Here is a 20,198-nt window from a genome sequence, read left to right on the forward strand (position 1 = left end):
GCAAATCGAGCTCAAATAAGGCATAGTGAGGACGCTACGTCTCTTGTACGGGACGAGAGGAGCAGCAAATAAGAGCGTATAGCACGAGCTTTCCGCGAACTGTGTGTATTTCCGAAGCCAGCTTCCCTCACGCAGGCAAAGAGGACTTCCGTTTCAAAAGCAGTTACTCAGTCTTCTTGTCGTCAGCACTGCGATGTTAAACGGAGACAACCAATACCCAGTTACTTCGCGCACTTTACGTCTTACCTTTGCTATTCCTCTAGTCACAATTCCTTCGTCAACCGCACATCACTGAGGAATGGCAAACCAATTCGCGAAACTAAAAGCCGCTCGCAAAAGAACAAACTCGAATCCGCTGTTTATCGCCTAGCGTGAAAGAAGGTTAAATCGCTTGCCACCAGATAGCAGGGTCAAGCAGAGAAATTGCAAGTTGCTAGGCTAAGCGGCGCTAGGCAACGTCTAATTCATATTCTACAAAAAAATATTTTAACTTGCTTCCGCCACTATTGCGCTCCGGGATGTTCGGGAACCTGTACTATACACACATGTAGACACAACACGCATACTACAAGCATCAGCTGAACGTATACATTGAGCGCATACACATACACGGAACATACAAACATCAATAAAACAGCACGCGAACTCCATCACTACTTCCGAGCTCTGTGTTTCCGTCTTTTATTCTGGTCGTTTTGAACGTACGGAATTTCTCGGTGACCGCCTAAGCAATAAAAAAATATTCCCAACATGTTGATGTTGATTTTTTTTTTCAGCAATGTCATACCTCTGAGAGTATTTTGAATGGCTCAGGGGATGAATCTCTTAGCAAATAAAAAGTAAACACTCATGCCGTAGTTATTTTAAAGTCAATAAATCAAGCCGCTCCAATGCGGTTCCACGCCATGCGTTTGTTTCCCCGCACGGCACGTCGTAGCCAGTATTTCTATTGTATAGTGTTTGTTTTTCTATTTCTGCCGTTCGCGTGCGGCTGCAAAAGTCGTCTTGAATTAATCTTTTTAGAGCGGATATTCACTCAGCTGGAAGTGATGCTTCACGGGCAGAGGCAGGTGTCAAGTGTAAGGAGGTCCGCCGTTGGCGAGCTCGAAACCTTCTAGCGCTCATTCCGGGCGCCACTTGGAGGGCAGTTTCTACAGGAACCGTAGTATACACGAACTCATGTCTATTACGTCACGGCGCGGTGGTGGCGCGTCGGACGCACTTCCGGTCCGGGGATGTGGGCGGAAGTGCCCATGTGAGACGTGTATTCCTGCGTTGTTTTGAAAGTAACCAGACAAAAACCTGCCTTCTTGTCAAAATGCTGCGACTGGGGCTGTACCAAAAGGGTCGAGAAAGGTTTGAAGGTCAGTTTTCATGCGCTCGGTTCGTCCGAGAACGTGGATATGTGCCGTGAAAAGGGAAAACCAGACGCCGTCGGACAACGATTGCTTGAGCGGTAAGCATTTTGGGTTGAATTCACGGATACTTCTGGCCATCAGATTTGTTTGTTTTGTTCCAAAATGAACGCCGGAAAACCGTCAAGTTGTACGGAGCACCTGCGGACTACGTTCAGTGCGTCTTCAAGTTCAAGCGGTCGCCTGATCGTTCGAACTGTCGTCTGCTCTTTCAAACGTTTCTGCTTGTCGTCTGCTCTTTTAGAGGACACCGGCCCGTAGACCAAACGTGGGCACGGTACTTGCGATAAAAAGTAAGTGCAGGCCTCAAAAGACTTGATTTTGAAGGTTGGTAAGCAGACTCGACGTAAACAGTAGATACAAGGAGATGTTGATCATTGTTACCAGTGGCCATCAGCGACTTGTTATGCCTGATTCACTTGGTTAGATTTTGCTTGCGATTTTCAGTATCGACGTCGACCGTCTCAGCTACGGTTCACGCTTTTGCAGTCCGAGCGACGTCGCTACTGAAAATTGTGAGCGAAATCTCATCATCTGAATCAGGCTTTAGCGTACATTCTGCGGCGTCCACGCGGAATGAATCGCCGCATGTCAGATTATTCACGCGAAGTTTTGTGGTGTAACGAGCCTCTTTAATTTCGCTGACGCCGCTCAAGTAGACAGACATCGTTAGGAGGACGTAGAATCAACAATTCCAACGCGAAAAAGAGCGCGGGGACTCACACCGACGCCGACAACATCGCATTTCAATGCTTTGTTTATGGGCGACGGCGAGCTTCTTGCCCACACCCCCGTCGCGCATGCGCGGCGCCGGTGGCGTCCGCTGGGGGCGCTCCGGGCGTTCCGGTTTGTTTGTAAACATGAGTTGGTGTATATTTAACTCAGAAATGCTACCGTAGAGGTCATAGTTATTACTAACAAATCGCGCAGCCTTATTCTGAACCTTTTCTAGTCTCTCAATAAGATGATCGTGGTATAAGGGTGTTATACCACACGCGCATATTCAAGTATCGACTTAACATGTAAACAATAAAGTGTCCCTTTTACACCTTTTGACGCGTTTCTAAAACTCATACGAATAAAATGTAACATTTGGCCGGTCTTGCTTATCGTGTGATCAATATGCTTATTCCATGGAAGTGACCGTGTAAAATAAACACCCAGATATTTATACTCAGAGACACTACTGATTGTTGTAGTTTTTAGAGTGTAACTTGCCGGAAATTCGTATGCACACTTTGAAAATGTGAGATGACTACTCTTCCCAATATTAAGTAAGCATCATGCCCCACTGGTCACACCAGTATACTACTTTGTCTAGATTGCTTTGCAAAGCCTCATAGTCTTGCTGTGAAATAATACTTTTTTGTTTTATAAATAACGCAGTCCAATAGCTCTATTAGAGACTGGATGAATGTTAAAATGCCATTTATATAAATTAAAAATGCAATGGTCCCAAAACAATCCCCTCTGGCACACCAGAGCTTACTTATACGGGTGAGGTTTTGCTACCATTTAAAACAACACAATACTCACGGCCATTAAGTTTGCTTTTTTTACCGAGTTTGAACTTTATTAGATATATATAAGCAGTCTAGTTTAATCTCTAAAAGGTTTTGGGGTACAGTATCGAAGGCTTTTCGAAAATCGAGGAACACTGTTTCTACTTGTATTATATTGCTGGCTAGAGCTCAGAATACGTAGTGCTGAAATTCCACTAATTGTGTTTGACATGAATGCCTACTTCAAAAGCCATGCTGGGAAGGTGTGAAAAAATGACGTGATTCGAAATATGTGAACATTCTACTATATAAATTACTCCGCCTTCCCAGCAACCGTATTTATAGTTCCACCGTTCACAGTTAAAGATGAAACAGATATATCGTCCTTCCTGTTCGACTCGATATATTTCGGGAAAGCTTTTTGGTTGTGCCCTAAATCTTCCTTTAGAGGAGTAAAGAATAACGTTTTTGTTGTTTTGATTGCTTCTTTCAAATTATTGTCAATTTTCTTTAACCGCTGTTTATTTCGTGGAGAACTGTATTTACAAAGTCGCCTATAAGTACGCCTCGCTCTTCCTCTGAGCTTCCGTATTTTGAAATTAAACCAGGGCTTCTGTTTCTATGCCGTAAGAATCTTGAAAGAAGGAATATTCAAGGAAACTTCAAGAAGTCTTGAAGGTTTCGACTAGTTTTGATATTTTATCACGAAAATTGCACCAGAGATCCTCAGGACGATGGGATTCTGGAAAATATGTATCTATTTCAATGGAGATAGCATCGAAATTGCCTTTTTCGTACATGAATACCTTGCATGGAACTTGTACCTGCTCGGGCACATTTAGCTCTGTAACAACCGCGCTGTGATCGCTGATTCCAGGATACACCCTAACATTTGTCACAGTATTCAGATCGTTACGCAACACTAGATCCAATACGGCATTCAACCTCGTTGGCTCAACACGAATTGGTGGAGGCCAAACGTACCTAATACTTCTGTACAAATGGAGTAAGCTCTAAATCTATTACCTGACCTTTCTCCAGCGGCTCAATCAAATTCTGGTAAGTTAAAATCTACACCCAAGCATATAATGTCAGGAATCACTGATAGCATATCAGAAAGTAGACTTATCGGGTGTTTAGTACTATCACGGGGGCGATAAAATGTTCCAAGCACCAAATTGTTGTCCCCGAAAAAATAGATCCGACACCACACTAACTCGCATCATTAAAAAAACAAAAAAAACACTTTCTTAATAATAAATTTCGTTGAGAATGACAAAAACATACCGCCACCGTGCTGGTGTCGGTCTTTTCGATAAACAATGAATCCTGGCGGGAAAACCTCGGCATTACCAATGATTTCGTCTAACCAAGATTTGGTGCCCATGACAATCTGTAGCTTGATAGCCACCCCCAAAAGAGCAAATTTGTCGAATTAATTCTTAATACTACGGCAATTTACAAGCAGTACAGAAGGCACTTTTGGAAAAACAAGGGCGTCATGCCCACTAGGACTAGCGATAACACACGAGTCTCGCCATCTCCGTTCGCTCTGAGAACCAAATTAAGGAATCAAAACAGACTGTTACATTTCACCATCCCAGGTAAACTTCTGTATATTTATGACCAACTCGGTAGTTCAAAGAATCCCGATTTTCTTTATTTTGTATTGTATCCTTTGCGAAATTCCAGAGCTGACGCCTATTTTCTTGAGCTGCAAGACTGAAGTCTTCCGAGACGCTATATGAAGTGTCTTGATTTTGGACCCAGATTCTTGATTTTGGAGCTCGAACAATTTGCCGCGATTGGCAGGTTTTTTCTTGTTCGAATGCTCCCACTCTGTGGGCCCTCTCAATTAAAATACTGTCAACGGATAGTCCATCTTTGCATATGTCCGTGATCATTCGTTCGGATTCTTCTCATGTTTGTTTACGCAAATTTTTGGGAACCCCGAAAAACACGATGTTTGATCTGCGACTTTTGTTTTCAAGATCCTCCAATTTCTGATCAAACTTCCTCTCCTTTTCTTCGATATCTGTAACACGCTTCTCTATCATTACAGTCTTGGCGATTACGCTGTCAAGTTTGTTTCTCTAGATTGTATTGGGGGGGGGGGGGGGGCTTTGTCTCAATGGATGCCAGCTTTACCAGAACATCTGTTTGACCTGACTGCAAACATAAGAGAATTTTTTCGATATTTTCCAGCTGTTCACTTTGAGCCTTAGACATGGGGCCTGGGTTTAATTCCACATTCCCAGAAAGAATTAGGAACGCCTCAGAGACCAAAAGGCACGTTTCATGAATCAGCGGGCAGACGTGGTAACCACACTAGTACCAAGATGACGAAGCACTTGTTTGTTGAAAGGACACAATAACCTGACAACCAAGATATTGCTAGACCGACATAATTTTGAATACTTCAAGTAACTAACCTGATACATGGAGCAGCGTGAGCAAGGGCCAAAAAAAATGTCGTGCCCCAGTGGCTCTTGGCTAATCAGCTTCCTTTTATGGCGATGGTACGGCGGATCCGGAAACGTCCCTCGATGCCTGGCCATCTGTCGGTCTTGAAGGCGGCTCAGAAAGGCTTGTGGCACTTCCGATGCCTCGAGTGGATGATCAGGAGTTTTCAGCGAAAGCAAGGTTATCGCCGGTCAATGTTTGAAGTGTGGGACTGCCGCCGTCCCGGTGATGTTTGCCGTGACAGCGAGGATCCCAATCAGCACCTGATACATGAAGCAGCGTGAGTAAGAGCCGAAAAGTGTGTCGAGCCAATACCACCTAGAACACAAGGCCTGCGCGTTTCCTCCTCTAAACGTCATCACTAGTAGATCCCCCGAGCGCCCCCTAGGTAGCCCGGATGAGCGCCGTCGTCTGCTACATCGTCTGCTAGAGCGGTTGACAGCACTGCCGCTGTATCGTCAGACGCTCGACCCGCGAAGGTCGAAAAAATCGGATGAAATGCCGTTCCACTGCTGCGTGAAAAATTGCCAAGGAAATAAGCACAAGTCTTATAGTTCTGTGCCAGTTTTTTCGTTCCCGACCGATGAAACCCGAAGGCAGCAGTGGCTGCAAGCACTGCCGAAGGAGAGTGTAGTGTCCGAACGCTCAAAGGTGCGCACGTAGTACATTCAAGCATTGGCTCTTGTGCCTCTTTAGTTGAAGAACTACGAGGTTACACTGATAGAAACTTCTTTTCGTATTCGACACGAGATGGGATCTCGATAAGGACGGGCGAGGAAATGCACGTAGTGCAGTTTGTTTTATTGAAGAGTTTTTTTTTTTTTTCCCCTCTTGTCTATCGACGTAAGAGCGCACTCGCGAACTCGGCAGGTACATCTGCAAACTGACGTTCTGTCGCAATTTGGGCTTACTATACCCACCGTTCACGAAGAAAGTGTAGCTTCCGCAGTGCTGCAGCGCCGAGTTACTGACGACATCGTCGGCGTGATGCTGATCATACAGTCGAGCTGCGAGCCGATCAGAAAGTTTCAACGTCGCACAGAAAAATTGACGCGGGGGTACGATATGTAATTTCGCAACCTTTTCAGAGCACCACGGTACAGGAATTGCATATTCAGTGCTTAATGGCGCATATGACAACCGGTTCAGCGTAACTTCGCGCACGGCACATATGCAGCACGAATGTCGAAGTCGAGGAGACTTGCATTCGTAACGTAGCGTAAGAAAACGCTGCCCTGTGAATGGGTCCTACCGGGCAGCTGTTTCGATGTTGCGTGCCGGCAACGTTCGAAATACGGACTCCACTAAATCGAAGCGTAGTCCTCATGTTTTGATCGTGTTTTTCTTGTTTTGAACGGTGTCCCGTGCGAGCGAATTAAGGAAAAGCTAGAGATGCGTGCCCAACCAGCCCAACGCTCTGCGCATTCCGGTCTCGCACGTGCGTTCATACAGTGCAGGCACTTTTCTACGCTACAGGCTCAATCCTCAGGGGTAGTCCCAACAGTGCACAATCACTGGAGAACACCTTCACCTCTTTTATAGTTCCTTTGTAGTCATGCACTCCTCTCTACCCCAAGAAAAACACTGAAGTATTATATTCCACGTGACTTTAGTAATCTGTGAAATTAAAAGCTGAATATTTGATGAGAGAGAATATCAAAACAACTGCTAGTTAGAGTTGTCGCTGCCCGAGGAGTCCAACTGGAACCCCAACTAAGGTGCCAGGTTCGGCCAGGTTCGATTGACGCATGGTTAGATGAACTTATGGAACAAGAAAAAAAAAAGAGGAAAAAAATGGGAGAAAAGGGGACAGACTTGCATTATATTTATTATTAGGCATATATTATTTATAGTTATAGTATAATTCACCAATAAGCTCAACTCAAGCCCGTAATTTACGGTGGACGGGATATGCTGAATGATGTGGGCCACCAGCAATATAAACTTCTCTGCTTAACTAACATACAGTGCACAGAGCATTCACAGAGCACTCCAGTACAGTAAAAACAAATGTAGCTTTGATACACCAGCATTCAAAATGGAAATAATATATATAAGCACCTCGATTACTTAGTTTTGTTTTATATGTACAACTCTCCTTATTCACTCTTTCTTGCACTACTTGAAATGTAGTGCAAATATATGGCACTCATCTATGCTTTTACATCATTTGAAGGACAATCTACTAGCTTCCTTCGCTAAAGGGTCAGTTTGGATTGAGGAAATATATTCATGCCTTCAGTGGCGAACATGCGTTATAAAAAGCTAACCGTAAATCAAGAACTATCTAAAATTCAATAATGCCAGAATATTTATTGTCAAGAAAAAAAGTGGAGACATTTTTTTCGTAACAGGCAATGAAACAGTCAAATGCCTCACTACAAAATTATTTCACATTCTTCACCAAATTCTACAGCTGCTTTGGCAACCACATAACAGCAGTCACATGAAACAGTCATACTTTCTTTATTGTAGGTGTGTGCAGCACACTTTGAAGACAGATTCGTGATCACGTCAACACAGTACACAGACCCCAGAACCGGAGCAGTCCTCCAAGCCCGTCTCGATAGACCGAGACTTTCCAACAATGCTGTGCCGACAATATTTGCCTGCAGCACCTCTTCACTGCCCCAAGAACCACCACTGGCAGAGCCACCTGAAAAGAGACCAAGAGAACCCAATGAGGAAAATGATATCTCATTTGACCAACTCATAGACCAAATCCAAGACATCAATGCTACTCCCTTCTGGAACTGCATTCAAAACGACCAAGGTGTTACATTCCTGAACATCAACCAAGACCCCAACAACGCCCCACAGCTGAAGTACTCCGTTACTGTGAAGCCTGACTTAACGGTATCAGTATACTGTTACAGCACAAAGACAACCAAGCTTTCAGGCGACTTTTGGATACCGACCACCATCACCAGTCTGAAAACGCTGGTTGACCTGCTCGACAACATCAGAGCATTCGACAAGTCGGCCACATCACCTGGCACCAGCAAGAAGAAGGACGCCATTCTTGGACTCATCCTGTCGTTACTTGATGACCTCAGGAATGACAATGAAGTTCAGGACATCGCAGACGCGCTGGCATTTTTGTGCCAACAGGTAGATGTGCTCCTGAGAAAAAAGCCCAAGTATGCACCAGACTTTCTCATTTTTGCAAGCCTCATATACACCATTTCGCCACACGCGTACAAGTTTATGAGGGGCACCTCCCGCATCATGCTGCCACATCCCTCTACGATCAGGAGACTGTGTTCCAACCAACAGCTGAACCCCTCAACAGAGCAAGACGATGAACAGCTTCTGTCTTACATAAAAAAGCAAAGTGAACACCTTGAGGATCACGAAAAAGTTGCCACCCTCATGTTGGATGAAGTACATTTAAAACCTTACATCGATTATAAGGGAGGAAATGTCCAAGGCAGCTCTGCCAACTCATGCAAAGCAGCACGAACAGCACATGTGTTCATGATACAGAGCCTGTTGTCATCCAACAAAGATGTCGTACATGTCCTCCCTGTGTGCCAGATAGATGCCCAACAGCTGCACTGCTTCGTGAAGAAAATTATTCTAAGGCTAGAGGCACTAGGATTCAAGATCATCGCCGTCGTAACCGACAATAATGCCATCAACCGCAAGATGATGTCACAATTCGCCACCCACGCCAAATTCGATATGGTCTACAGCCACCCAGCAGACACAGACAGGCCCCTCTTTTTCATTGTGGACCCTGTACACTTGTTGAAATGCATTCGCAATAACTGGCTGAGCCAAGGAACTCCTGGAAAGTGCTTCGCATTCCCAAGCTTCGAAAGCATCGAAACGGCGACTCCTGCCACATCACAACAACAAGCTTCATTTGATGCCTTGAGGGAGTTACAGCTTCACGAGACTGACCAACTGGCTAAGTTTGGCTACGGACTCAGTGCCAAGGCGCTACATCCATCAAGTCTGGAGCGCCAAAATGTGAGGTTGGTCTTGAAAATCTTCAATGACCACGTCGTGCAAGCTTTAAGGACACTTGGCCACGACCTCGGCATCCAGCACGTCCTGGAAACGGCTAACTTCATCGAGCTGATTGTGAGGTGGTGGAAAGTGGCGAATGTGAAGACCCCCTTGAAAGGGCAGAGGCTGCGAGATCCAATGCAGGAGCCTGTCAGCTCTGTGGCAGATCCGAAGCTCAAGTTCCTCAGTGACATGGTCCAGTGGCTCGACACCTGGGAAGCAATGGACACAGACAGTGGGAGACTGACCAATGAGACACATAAAGCGCTCAGACTGACTTGCTCCACCCTGGTAAAGGTGTCCATCTACTGCCTCAGGGAGCTTGGTTTCAGCTATGTTCTGCTCGGCAAATTTCAAACAGACTCTCTGGAAGCCAGATTTGGAAAGTACAGGAGGCTTGCTGGGACACAATACCACATTTCCATCCGCCAGTTGTACGAGTCGGAGACGAAGATCAGGCTGCAAAAGATGCTACCACTGGTGCCCGCCACAGAGTTACTTGGCAGGGCACAAGAACAAGCAACACACGAAGAGGTGACACAGGAGGAACGCAACCAGTTCAGCATCACAGTAGATGCTACTGACATCGCTGCCAAACATGATCAGATGCCTGCGATTACCTATATTGCAGGCTACTGTGCCCATGCAGTCCTAAAAAAACTTGGTTGCGATGCTTGCGAAGAAAACCTCACCCTGGAAGAAAGAAGCATTGAGCTCGACGATGCAAGCCTCATCAAAGGAATCTCCCGGGGAGGGCTGAAATTTCCCCAAGCCGTAGTCGTGAATGCCGTGCTCCACACACAGCTAGTGCTGGAAAAGCTCACAGACAAGGAGAATGCAGCACAGTTCTTTGCAGTTCGAAACCAGAAGGGACTGCTTATGTCTGTCACTAGGGAGATGCTGACCAAGTATGATGACCTGGATGTGTGTGACTTTGGACATGACCCCAAGGTTGTGATGACGCACATCTTGAGTGTGTCAGCTAACACTTTCCTTGCTAACTACTGCCGGAACCAAAATGAGGCTATCCAAGACGCTGCAGCCTCTAAAAAAAATGTGCGGAAATTGCAAGTCCTAAGCCAGAGCAAGTAGTGGCACAAACACAAACTGTCAAGAAATCTCCAATGACTGGCATTATGTATTTGTCTATTTACTGTTATGATGTCATGGGGCTTTCTGATTTTAGAAGAAGAGGACATCCAGTGAGCACGCTCGCAGGAGGTGGCACGCGCTGTTGCGTCTGGAACTGAAGAGCATTCGCCATAGCTGCCGCTTTGATCCCGTATGTATTTATTAAACAGTTTATTTAAACCATCCTCCTCAGCTTAACTAGCAACATAACATGGTGTCAGAAGTGGTGAGCAGCTCAACGTCCATATTTTTTATTTAACAAGCAACAGCAGCAACAATATGGCATCTGCTTTCCTACAACCGCCGGCTCCGTTCCATCCCGGTGACGACCCAGCAAGAGCATGGGAGGAGTGGAAATCATCGTACCTTATCTTCGAGGCAGCCTGTGAATATGCATCGAAGCCTATCGCAACTCGGAAAGCTTTTCTGCTCCACTGCCTTGGACCTCAGGCAAGACGAATTACGCAAACCTTTTCTCTGCAACCAACAGGAGATGATCAAAGCGGGCAAAGAGAGAATGCAGTAGATTACATACTGCACGAATTTGATAAGCTGTATGCACCTTACAAAAACGTGACACAAGCAACAGCCATTTTTAACACAATGTGCCAAAAGCCAGAACAAACCATTGACGAATTTGTAACTGAGCTAAAACTGCAGGCTCAAAAATGCGACTACGGAGCTCAAGAAAACAGGCTCATCTGTGATCGTATCATCATTGGGATACGAGACGTGGCTTTGCGCGAACGGTTGCTTCGTGAACCGAGTCTAACCTTAGACAAAATCATTTCAACCTGTAAAGCAGCTGAAATCTCAAGAAAACATGTGAATGATATTCAGAAAACTGAAGACAAAGTTAGAGTTGGTGGACTCTATCGTCAGCCATCTAGCTTCAGAGCAGCGCAACGAAGGTATCAACCATCCGAGCCACAAAGAGACCAATCCAGCAACCGACAGCAAAGTTCATGTTCGAGATGCGGTACTTCCCATCAACCCCGAAACTGCCCAGCTTACGGAAAGCACTGCATTTCCTGTGGAATTTTTGGACATTTTTCCCGAATGTGCAACCAGACACAGCAGAAAACCTACGGATATCGACGTGTTTCTGCAGTAGAAGAAACTTCCAACTCATTTATGAACAATGACCCCAATGAAACAATCCATTTGGGAGGCATAACAATTGGGCCTTTTCCATCAACCAAAGCACCCAAGCTTGCGCAAACTGCGACAGAGCTGGAGAGGCGGTCAAAGAAGAAAAGGGGCATGCTGGCATCTCGCCCCGAAAAGAGACAATGCCTGATTTCAGAGTTGATGTTGGCAAAGGCAGAAAGGGAGCGAATGTCTTTGGAGCACGAGAGAAATATCGAAGCGAGCTTTGGCCGTGAGCAGGCCCTTCAAAGCGAGTGCAAGGCAGCTTCGGCTCTCCTGGGGAAGATGCAAGCACGGCAAGCAGAATTTTCTCATGCCAAGCATCAGGAGTTCGAAGCATTGAAAGCCCAGTTAGTTTCTCTAAGTGGGGATTTGTCAAAGCATCTGGAGCTTGTAGATGTCAAGGTGGAGGAAGCGAACACCCTGAAGGAGAAGTTTGAAGCATCTCAGCTTGAGCTCGAAAGGTTTTCTGCCGAGTACTGCATCTTGCAGGATGTCCTTCTTCAAGACTGTGGCGAGGACTTGCCGCTAGTTCAGAATGATTTCGAACAACGAGAGTTCAGTGCCTTTCAGTACCTCAAGAAGCTGCTGGAAATCGCAAAACGCAAGAGAGAGGCCCTGGAAAACCAGCTTGCTAAAAAAGAGGAGCAGTTCAATCTACTTCAGCAAAACTATCAGTACTTAAAGGACCGGTACCAGTGGCCGTTACAAGATCTCGGGGCATTTGTCCGGAGCATCATCGTAGCATTTGTCCGGAGCATCATCGAGCACACCAACCAGTCGTCAGAAGCTGCAGTGTCTCTTGAAGCAAGTCAGCTGGAAGACTTGAACCCTATGCTGGCAGTGCTTCAGCAACGGGTCAAATCCTTGACAGTTAGGAACGAGCTCCTCGCTCAAGAAAGTCAGCAGTGGAAACCATCTTGTGAAGATGCGAGTGAAAAAATTAGATGCGTGTCTAATGAAAGTCACCTCTGGCAGCAGAGACACGAAAAGGTGGCGGAGACTTTGAGAGAGAGAGAGAATGCTGTTAAGTGTCACAATTCGTCGCAAACGGAAGCAGACGGAAGCTCCTTTACCGAGAAGGCAGAAACAGAGTGCGAGAGGTTAGACGAGAAAGTCAGCAGCCTCCTAAAACGCAACGGAAAGCTAGAAAGCGAAGCCGACATTTTGGGGTCAGAACTTTCCTGCCTGGAGGAGCAAGCTGAGATGCTCGTCAGCGACAACAAACATTTTCAACAGCTAGCTGAGAACTTAAAACAGGCACGACATTGCCTCGAGGAGGAGTTGAAGACTCAGCGCGAGCAGCACGTCAAGGTTACTAAGGAGATGGAGAACGAGCACTGCACTGCGCTGGACGAAGCGGCCAAGTGTGAGGCCGCACTATCAGCGCTGAAGAGAGACCACTCCCAGCTGTTGGACAAGTATAACCACATTGTATACAGACACAGGAACCTGCAGGAAGAGTTTCACGCGGCAGCCCAAGAGAAACGCAGTTTGGAGGACAGGTGCGCTCAGCTCACAAAAGAGTGGGCAACAGCCAGACGAGATCTCGCAGTCTTCGAGGAACAGCAGGGCGCAGTGGGACAAAAGACATGGAGGAGCTGCAAGAGGTGTGGCAAGCAAATTAGCAGTTGCAAGAGCGCTTTCGCTTGCTCAAGGACAAGCACCTCAAGGCTGAAGAAGGGTTGGTACACGCGCCAAACCAAAAAGTGGAGGCCTCGATGGAACATGTCACCGAGGGCACTGGGGATACAGCGCGAACTTTGGAGGCACCAGCAAGCCGAGTCGAGATAGAGGAACTCTCCCGGCGGTACGAGTCCCTTTTGAAACAGTCTCGCGCCGAGGAGAACAAGTGGAACCAGGACAAGCAGCAGCAGAAACACATCGAGGACTTACAGGCGCAACCGGTACCACACCAAAGAAGCACATGGAACAGCAGAAACGAATACAGCTGCTGAAAACTAATTCCCTACAGTCTCAAACGAAGCTGCTGAAGACTATGTCCATACAGTTCCAAATGGCGAATCACTTGAACACATTTCCACGTCTACAAGGTCAACAGGATAACCAAAAAAACAAAGTCGACGCGTTGTGGTGAAGCCGCTATGATACAGAGACTGACAAGTGCCGCGATCGCACTGCGTTATCTTCAAGAAGAAAAAAAAAGAGAAAAGAAGAAGGGGGCATGTTATGATGTCATGGGGCTTTCTGATTTTAGAAGAAGAGGACATCCAGTGAGCACGCTCGCAGGAGGTGGCACGCGCTGTTGCGTCTGGAACTGAAGAGCATTCGCCATAGCTGCCGCTTTGATCCCGTATGTATTTATTAAACAGTTTATTTAAACCATCCTCCTCAGCTTAACTAGCAACATAACATTTACTTCTCAAAATATTTGTGAAAATGGACAGTACTTGACCTATTAACATGCATTATATAAGTTTATTACTTCCTTCTTGGTTTGACCAGCTACTACATATTGTTATATTGTGATTTCCAAATAACAAAACCATGAAATATCAAGCAGGGAAGAACAATCTCTCCAGAGCAGTAAAGGTGCAGTGATACGTAGTTTCTGACAAAGGTTGGTGAACCATTTTCTAAAAGATGAATAATGCAAACTATAGAGTAAAAAACACTTTTTGTTCTTTCTACTTGCATGTTCTGAAAAAGGTGTACCAATATCAAGTAAAAATTGTAGAGGAGTGAGCGAAGATCTAATAAGCTGCTAAATAGACATTGTATTCAATCATCGCTACAGTGGTATACGAGAGAGAGAGCTAACTTCTCTGTGGAACATACGGCTGGTTATACATTTGTGTTACATTGCATTACAACCACTTGCAACCGCTATACGCCGTTTACTTCCCGGTTGATGGTGCGGTGGAAGCTGCATACCCATTGGACCAGTCAACTGTCGACCTTGCACCTCATGGACACACCTCCCCTCTCCCTTCACGTACTCACGAGCGGAGAACGAGGTCAAGTGATAAAAGCCAGGCCATGAATTGGTCCGGCGTGAGCGCAGCATACACTGCACTGTCAGCTTTAGGATAAACGGAGCACAGCAAAGCATTGCTGCGACACCAGCCAATATTTCTGAGCTAGCTTCGTGTTTAATAACAGTCAGGGTTTCGTTTTCGCCACAGTGGGCGGTGGTGGGTTTGCCGCCCACTAGCCCAAATGTGATGTAGCAGCGAACTCTATATTCTGCCGTGGATAAACAAAAAGATGCAGTCTTTGAAGCGTATAGTGCTTTGGAGCATCCACATCGAGCGAATCTCGCAGCACCATGCTTATCAAGCTGATGCCTGCATTTGGCATCATTGCTACGAGGGCACAGTGTGACCAAGAAAGCGCGAAAATACTGCGCATTGTTTTTAAGTGCGCTTTAGAGCCCCTTCCTCTCAGTCCCCCTCCCTTTCGATGTCCACCTCTCAAATATTTTTGGGGAAAACCCTGATGACAGCTATAAATACAAAGCTGAAGATTACGGAATCTCCGTGATGTGATTGCTGCGCCAATTGCGCCAAACTGCACCATGGGGCTAACCCTGCTACATTTTGCAAAAATATGGGTAATCTGTAACAAGCCTGCACCGAAGGACTTTCAAAACCGAAACTATATTGAGTACCATAATGGGCACACATAGCTAGGTGGCGCAAGCGGCCGCCTGACACAAAGTACCCTTCATCAATCGTTCATCCGATCTTGCACGGTTTTTACCACAGTCTCGCGTTTTGCGCTCTCATCGTCTCGCATCTTTTTTTTAAAACTTTTTCGACGATAGAGGCGGGCATCTGCGGACGCCCCGACGCTCAGGTGCTGGGTACCATCCATGCCATCATGCTGTGAAACGAAATCACGTTTTTGCGTGGCGGGAGTTACATTGTGAGCTGAAGCACTTGCTCCTGAAAGTAACGGCTGTGGGAAAACTATATTTGGTCCCTGCTTGCCAGTCGCCATGGTCGCGCGACGTTGGGTGTTGCAGTCCCCACGTCGCTACACATATGGCGCTTTCTAAACTGAAACGTAAGGACCGCCCTAATATTCATCAACATTCCTGTTCTTGTTCAATATGCTGCTCGAAAAATCCCTCAAGCTCAAAGACTGCTGTGTCGAAGTACTGATTACCAAGGTTTCTCTTGGTAGGCTTTCTTTGGAGGGGGACTTGGGTACGTAAAAAATCTGCCGCGAAAGGGACTTGGTGAAGAGAAGTGAGCTAAAGCAAAGAAGGCAATGTCTGCACTCTGAACCCGGACAACACGCTTGTTTCTCTTAAGATCAGTCGTTACACCAAGCGCTTCAAGAACTTCTTGACCCTCGCTCGTGATGTCTTGCATCGATGCACTCATATTCTTTTTTTGCTGTGTTTAGCTTGTACCTCGCTAGCCAATCTAACAAGCATGTGCGAATGGACTTTTTTTTCTTTTGTATGCTGGACAGTTACATTTTGTTTACAATTTTGGGAACCAGTTGGCGACGGAGTGGACTGGCATGGTTTCAATCGAACAGCAATCTCCTCTCGCACGACAATTTTGCACTGCACTGCAGTGGTCACGTGTATCAACAGTTAGAGACTGCTTCCATTTATTACATAACTAGACAACCAAATGGTGTGATATTTACTACTAAGTTGGTCATTTTCAAATAAATTTTAATATGTGCAGTTTGGTTTTTATTTACCTATAGCGGGTATATATATATATGTATAATTTAACTGAAGCATTGCAAAATGTGTCATGTCATTGGCCTTTCAGTTATATGTTGAAAGACTCGGTGGTTTACCTTGACTATAAATTGTTTATTGCGGCGAGCAAAGTGTTCTTTGTTTGTCCAGCACTTAAAACAAATATTTTTATTTTTCTAAGAATGTATGCACCAAAAGCCAGTTTTGCTGCTCCGAAACACTGTTTTAGCTGCTCCAAAACACTGTTTTGGCTGCTCCAAAGTCCACTTTAGCTGCTCCAAAACACTGTTTTGGCTGCTCTAAAAGGTGCTCCAAAACAGCTTAGGCCAATCACATCACTGGAATCTGCTGGTCAGTCCTTCTAGTTCACAGTCACATAAAACCTCAGCAACCATCAGACAAGTTTATGGCCGGTAAGCTTATGTCCAGGGCCGGCTTTCTTGAATGAACCTCTCAGCTGAGACTGGGTGAAAGAAAGCCCAACAAGCCTGGGGTGCAGAAGCGCCTGAGTGTCAACTTTGCGTTCTACTTTGCTCGTGTGGTAGCCTTCGCTGTGCTTTCTTTCACTTAGGCTCAGCTGAGACACAGTCTAAACCCCGAAAGCTCCAAGAAGATTGAAGTCACACTAGTGCACTACAAAGCTTACTTCTTTCCAAGGCACATTTTAGCCGATACAGGCAACTTCGGTGAAATGAGAGAAGAACTCATCAAAGACTGCTTGTATATCGGCCTGGAAAACTGAATGGTTTAAAAAAAACCTACTACAACTGCACTTGTCACTGGTCAATGGAAGCACTTACGAATGCCTGTCAGCAGGAGACAGTCCGACAACAGCAGAAAGAGCTAGAGCTGCGGCAAAGTACAGAATCTGTAGATGAGGTCCATATCAGAAGAAAAAGTACTGCACTATAAAAGGCTGCGGTCGCTTGAGATATGACCTTGTCAAACATCACCAACATGACGCCAAAGATTCATAATGATTCAATACCTCGTGCTAACATGAAGTACACCATTTTGTTCTTAGCCCGAGACTGAGGCAGGAAAAGAGGAAAGTTTCAAAGTAAAAGAAAAATGAACAATCGAGGACACGACTGAGACTCAGACGTGTCCTCGACTGTTCATTTTTCTTCTACTTTGAAACTTTCCTCTTTTCCTGCCTCAGTCTCGGGCTAAGAACAAAATGGTTAACATCCACCAGCTCGCCAGCGCAATCACTACAATATGAAGTACACCCTCGGGCGAGTTGTCTAGCAAAAGATCTGGTGTGCCAAGGTTGTTAAAAAAGAAAACAATTTATAGCAGTTCATTGGTTGAAGTCTTCTCTCAGGAATGTCACTAAAGAAGAGGAAGGACTTTGCCCAAAGGGACATAAAATGACTGCCTCAAATCTAGCCACAAGAACCAATGGTAAGCAAGAGCCAGGATTCCTTGGCATGGCCTCGAACTCCCAAGCTTCAAAGTGGCAGCCAATAATACTTGTTCAGAACTGACTCCGGTACTATTCAAGATAGACATTGGCGCAGTTGAGACAGGGATTCCCGAAGACCATTTTAAGACTCTAGAAGCCGGTGTTAGGAACCCAACAGAAGGTCACTTCAGGTTCTGGGAGGCACAAAAATGAATTTTTCAATCAAAAACTGCAGCGAGTTAGAGAAAGTTTACATCATCCGAGACCCCAACATACCGGCAGCTGCTTGGCAAGCCAGCTATAGAAAAGCTCGAAGTTCTCCCTCAGCAAGCAACTGTTCACATTTCCAACCGTAGGGCAGTGCCATGGTTTGATCTGCAGGCAAACAAATCATTTACAATCGATAGATCTGAGAGCCTTCCAAAATTGCCACCGATACCTTCCGAATTCACCCCAGTGCCGTACAAAGCCCTCCTAGCATATAAAAAAAAAAACCTCTAAAAGTTAACATGCCTCTGTACAGTTTTCAGACTTTCCTATAAAGGCCGGTTCTCACATGCAGCGAAGCGCTGTTGTAGCGCTGCTCACGTGCCGTCAGGTACTTATCGTCTGGCCTCAGCAACAGTTTTGACGGTGCAATACAAAGCTGGTGAACGTTCCCGTCGGCACGTGCTTAGCGCGAGGTCAGCGCTATGCTTGTAGCGCTCCGCTGCATGTGTGAACAGGCCTTAAGGCTGATAAAAAAAACTTAAAGATTGTCTAAAAATCTCAGAAGTGGAGTAGAAGCATGATGGGATAATTTTACACTTCCCCTGAGTAAAGTACAACTAGCACCCTCTAGGCACTGGTTTGCAGAGCGTGACACTGTCACTGCAAACAGGGGGTCTCTGGTTTTCGCTGTTTTTCTTTTAGACTCAAAAGGCTGTCATTAAAACTACCAATGTCGTGGGAAGTGCTCATTTGGTCACAACGTTAAGGGGTAAATTTTGATGCCCAAAAATACCATTTTGAAGAAAAAGTGCCATACACATATAAAAATCTGCCTGCTGCAAGGTTTAAACCCAGGACCTTTTCATAACTTTGCTAATGGAAATACCATGCTAGTAGTGGAGAGGTCATGGGTTTAAACCCTGAAGCAGGAGGATTCTTCCAGATGTGCATCAGTGCCTTGAGAATACGAGTTGCACTCCAATGAGGGTGAACTGCAAAATTATCCTGTTAAGCTGCCGCTATACGCAAAGGTATAAGGTGGCATACATAGAGTGCAGGCAGTAAACTGAGCCAGAAAAATTGGAACCTGCAAGTACATACCTCAAACTTCGGTCAATACTCTTTGTGGTGCATGCTACCTTGTCAAATTTCAAAGTGAAGCTCCATTTCTGTAAGAAATTAGAATATTTCTGTAAATTTTATGGTCGGTTTGCTTGCTGCATACTCGACCCGGACGAATAACACAGAGCGAATGGCTCCAACAAAAAAATACATTTAATTGGACATGAATGAGATGGTCAATACACTAACATCGTTACCGGGGCGCTTAAGTCTGGTCAGCGACTGCCTGTGCACTGCCTCTGATCCGCCTTATCAAGGTGGTGCGCGCGATGTGCGCGTGGCCGGCTTGACTCCACCGCCCTGCGGGAAAGTCTGCCACCTGTGGCACGTAGTCGGGCAACTGGACTGGACAGCTGCCAGGGTGCCCACAATTTCTACGACGGACGCTGATGCAGACGAACAGCGAGAGCCGTGCTTGCTACTGCTAACAGGAGATGGCACAACTGTTGAAGATTTGGCGACAAGCCGTGATGCAAAAAAACAAAATTGGGGGGTTTACGTGCCACACCAACAAAAGACACCTGCAGCACAAGTCTGAATTACACCGTGCCCTTTTCACAATACGCATCAGTAATATGGTGGGAACCTCGGCCGGCATTCTAAACCGTCAACTGGGGATCCATAGGCCAGCGCTTCGAATCTGAGCCACTGGGGCCATTAGCCGTGATGGCCACATTCAGTAAAATTCATTTGATTCGTCTTTCTGCCTGTGTTGTATATGAAGTGTGCACAGTGAGATTTAACACAAATAAAGAGAAGTATAGGCGATTGGTGAAATAAAGTAGACGCCACGCAGACGAAATCGGTGGGAACAAGAGCACTCTCCAAGATGAATTGCGCCGCGCCATCTCTCGTCAATAAAGCAAATGTGGCTCTCGCTGTGGCTTGTTTCTCCGCATCAGCATTCGTCATCTTAATTTAGACAAATGTTGTTCTAATTTCTCACAGAAACGAAGCTCCGCTTTGAAATCTGACAAGTTAGCGTGCACTGTGAAAATACAGCATTAACAAAACTTTCAGCTGCGCACGTGCAGCTATCAATTTTTCTGACACAATTTACAGTCAACAACTCTATTCATGCCACCCTATATATCAAT

The 20,198-nt window shown here is 45.7% G+C and overlaps 2 protein-coding genes across 2 annotated transcripts; both read left to right on the forward strand.

The window, feature by feature from the left end:
• Positions 1–7,630: 7,630 nt before the first annotated feature.
• On the forward strand, positions 7,631–10,486 carry LOC115323280. The gene is made up of 2 exons (XM_040217331.1): positions 7,631–7,651; positions 7,856–10,486. Exons 1-2 carry the CDS (start codon positions 7,631–7,633, stop codon positions 10,484–10,486), a joined length of 2,652 nt encoding a protein of 883 aa, XP_040073265.1.
• Positions 10,487–11,128: 642 nt separating this feature from the next.
• Positions 11,129–13,772, forward strand: LOC120845787 (protein Daple-like). Its single transcript, XM_040217330.1, has 5 exons — positions 11,129–11,274; positions 11,366–11,504; positions 11,597–13,252; positions 13,333–13,581; positions 13,650–13,772. The coding sequence occupies exons 1-5, from the start codon at positions 11,129–11,131 to the stop codon at positions 13,770–13,772; spliced, it is 2,313 nt and encodes a 770-aa protein (XP_040073264.1).
• Positions 13,773–20,198: the final 6,426 nt, after the last annotated feature.

The sequence above is a fragment of the Ixodes scapularis genome, unplaced genomic scaffold (genome assembly GCF_016920785.2).
Source record: "Ixodes scapularis isolate PalLabHiFi unplaced genomic scaffold, ASM1692078v2 PGA_scaffold9__187_contigs__length_104089568, whole genome shotgun sequence".
Taxonomy (NCBI): Eukaryota; Metazoa; Arthropoda; class Arachnida; order Ixodida; family Ixodidae; genus Ixodes; species Ixodes scapularis.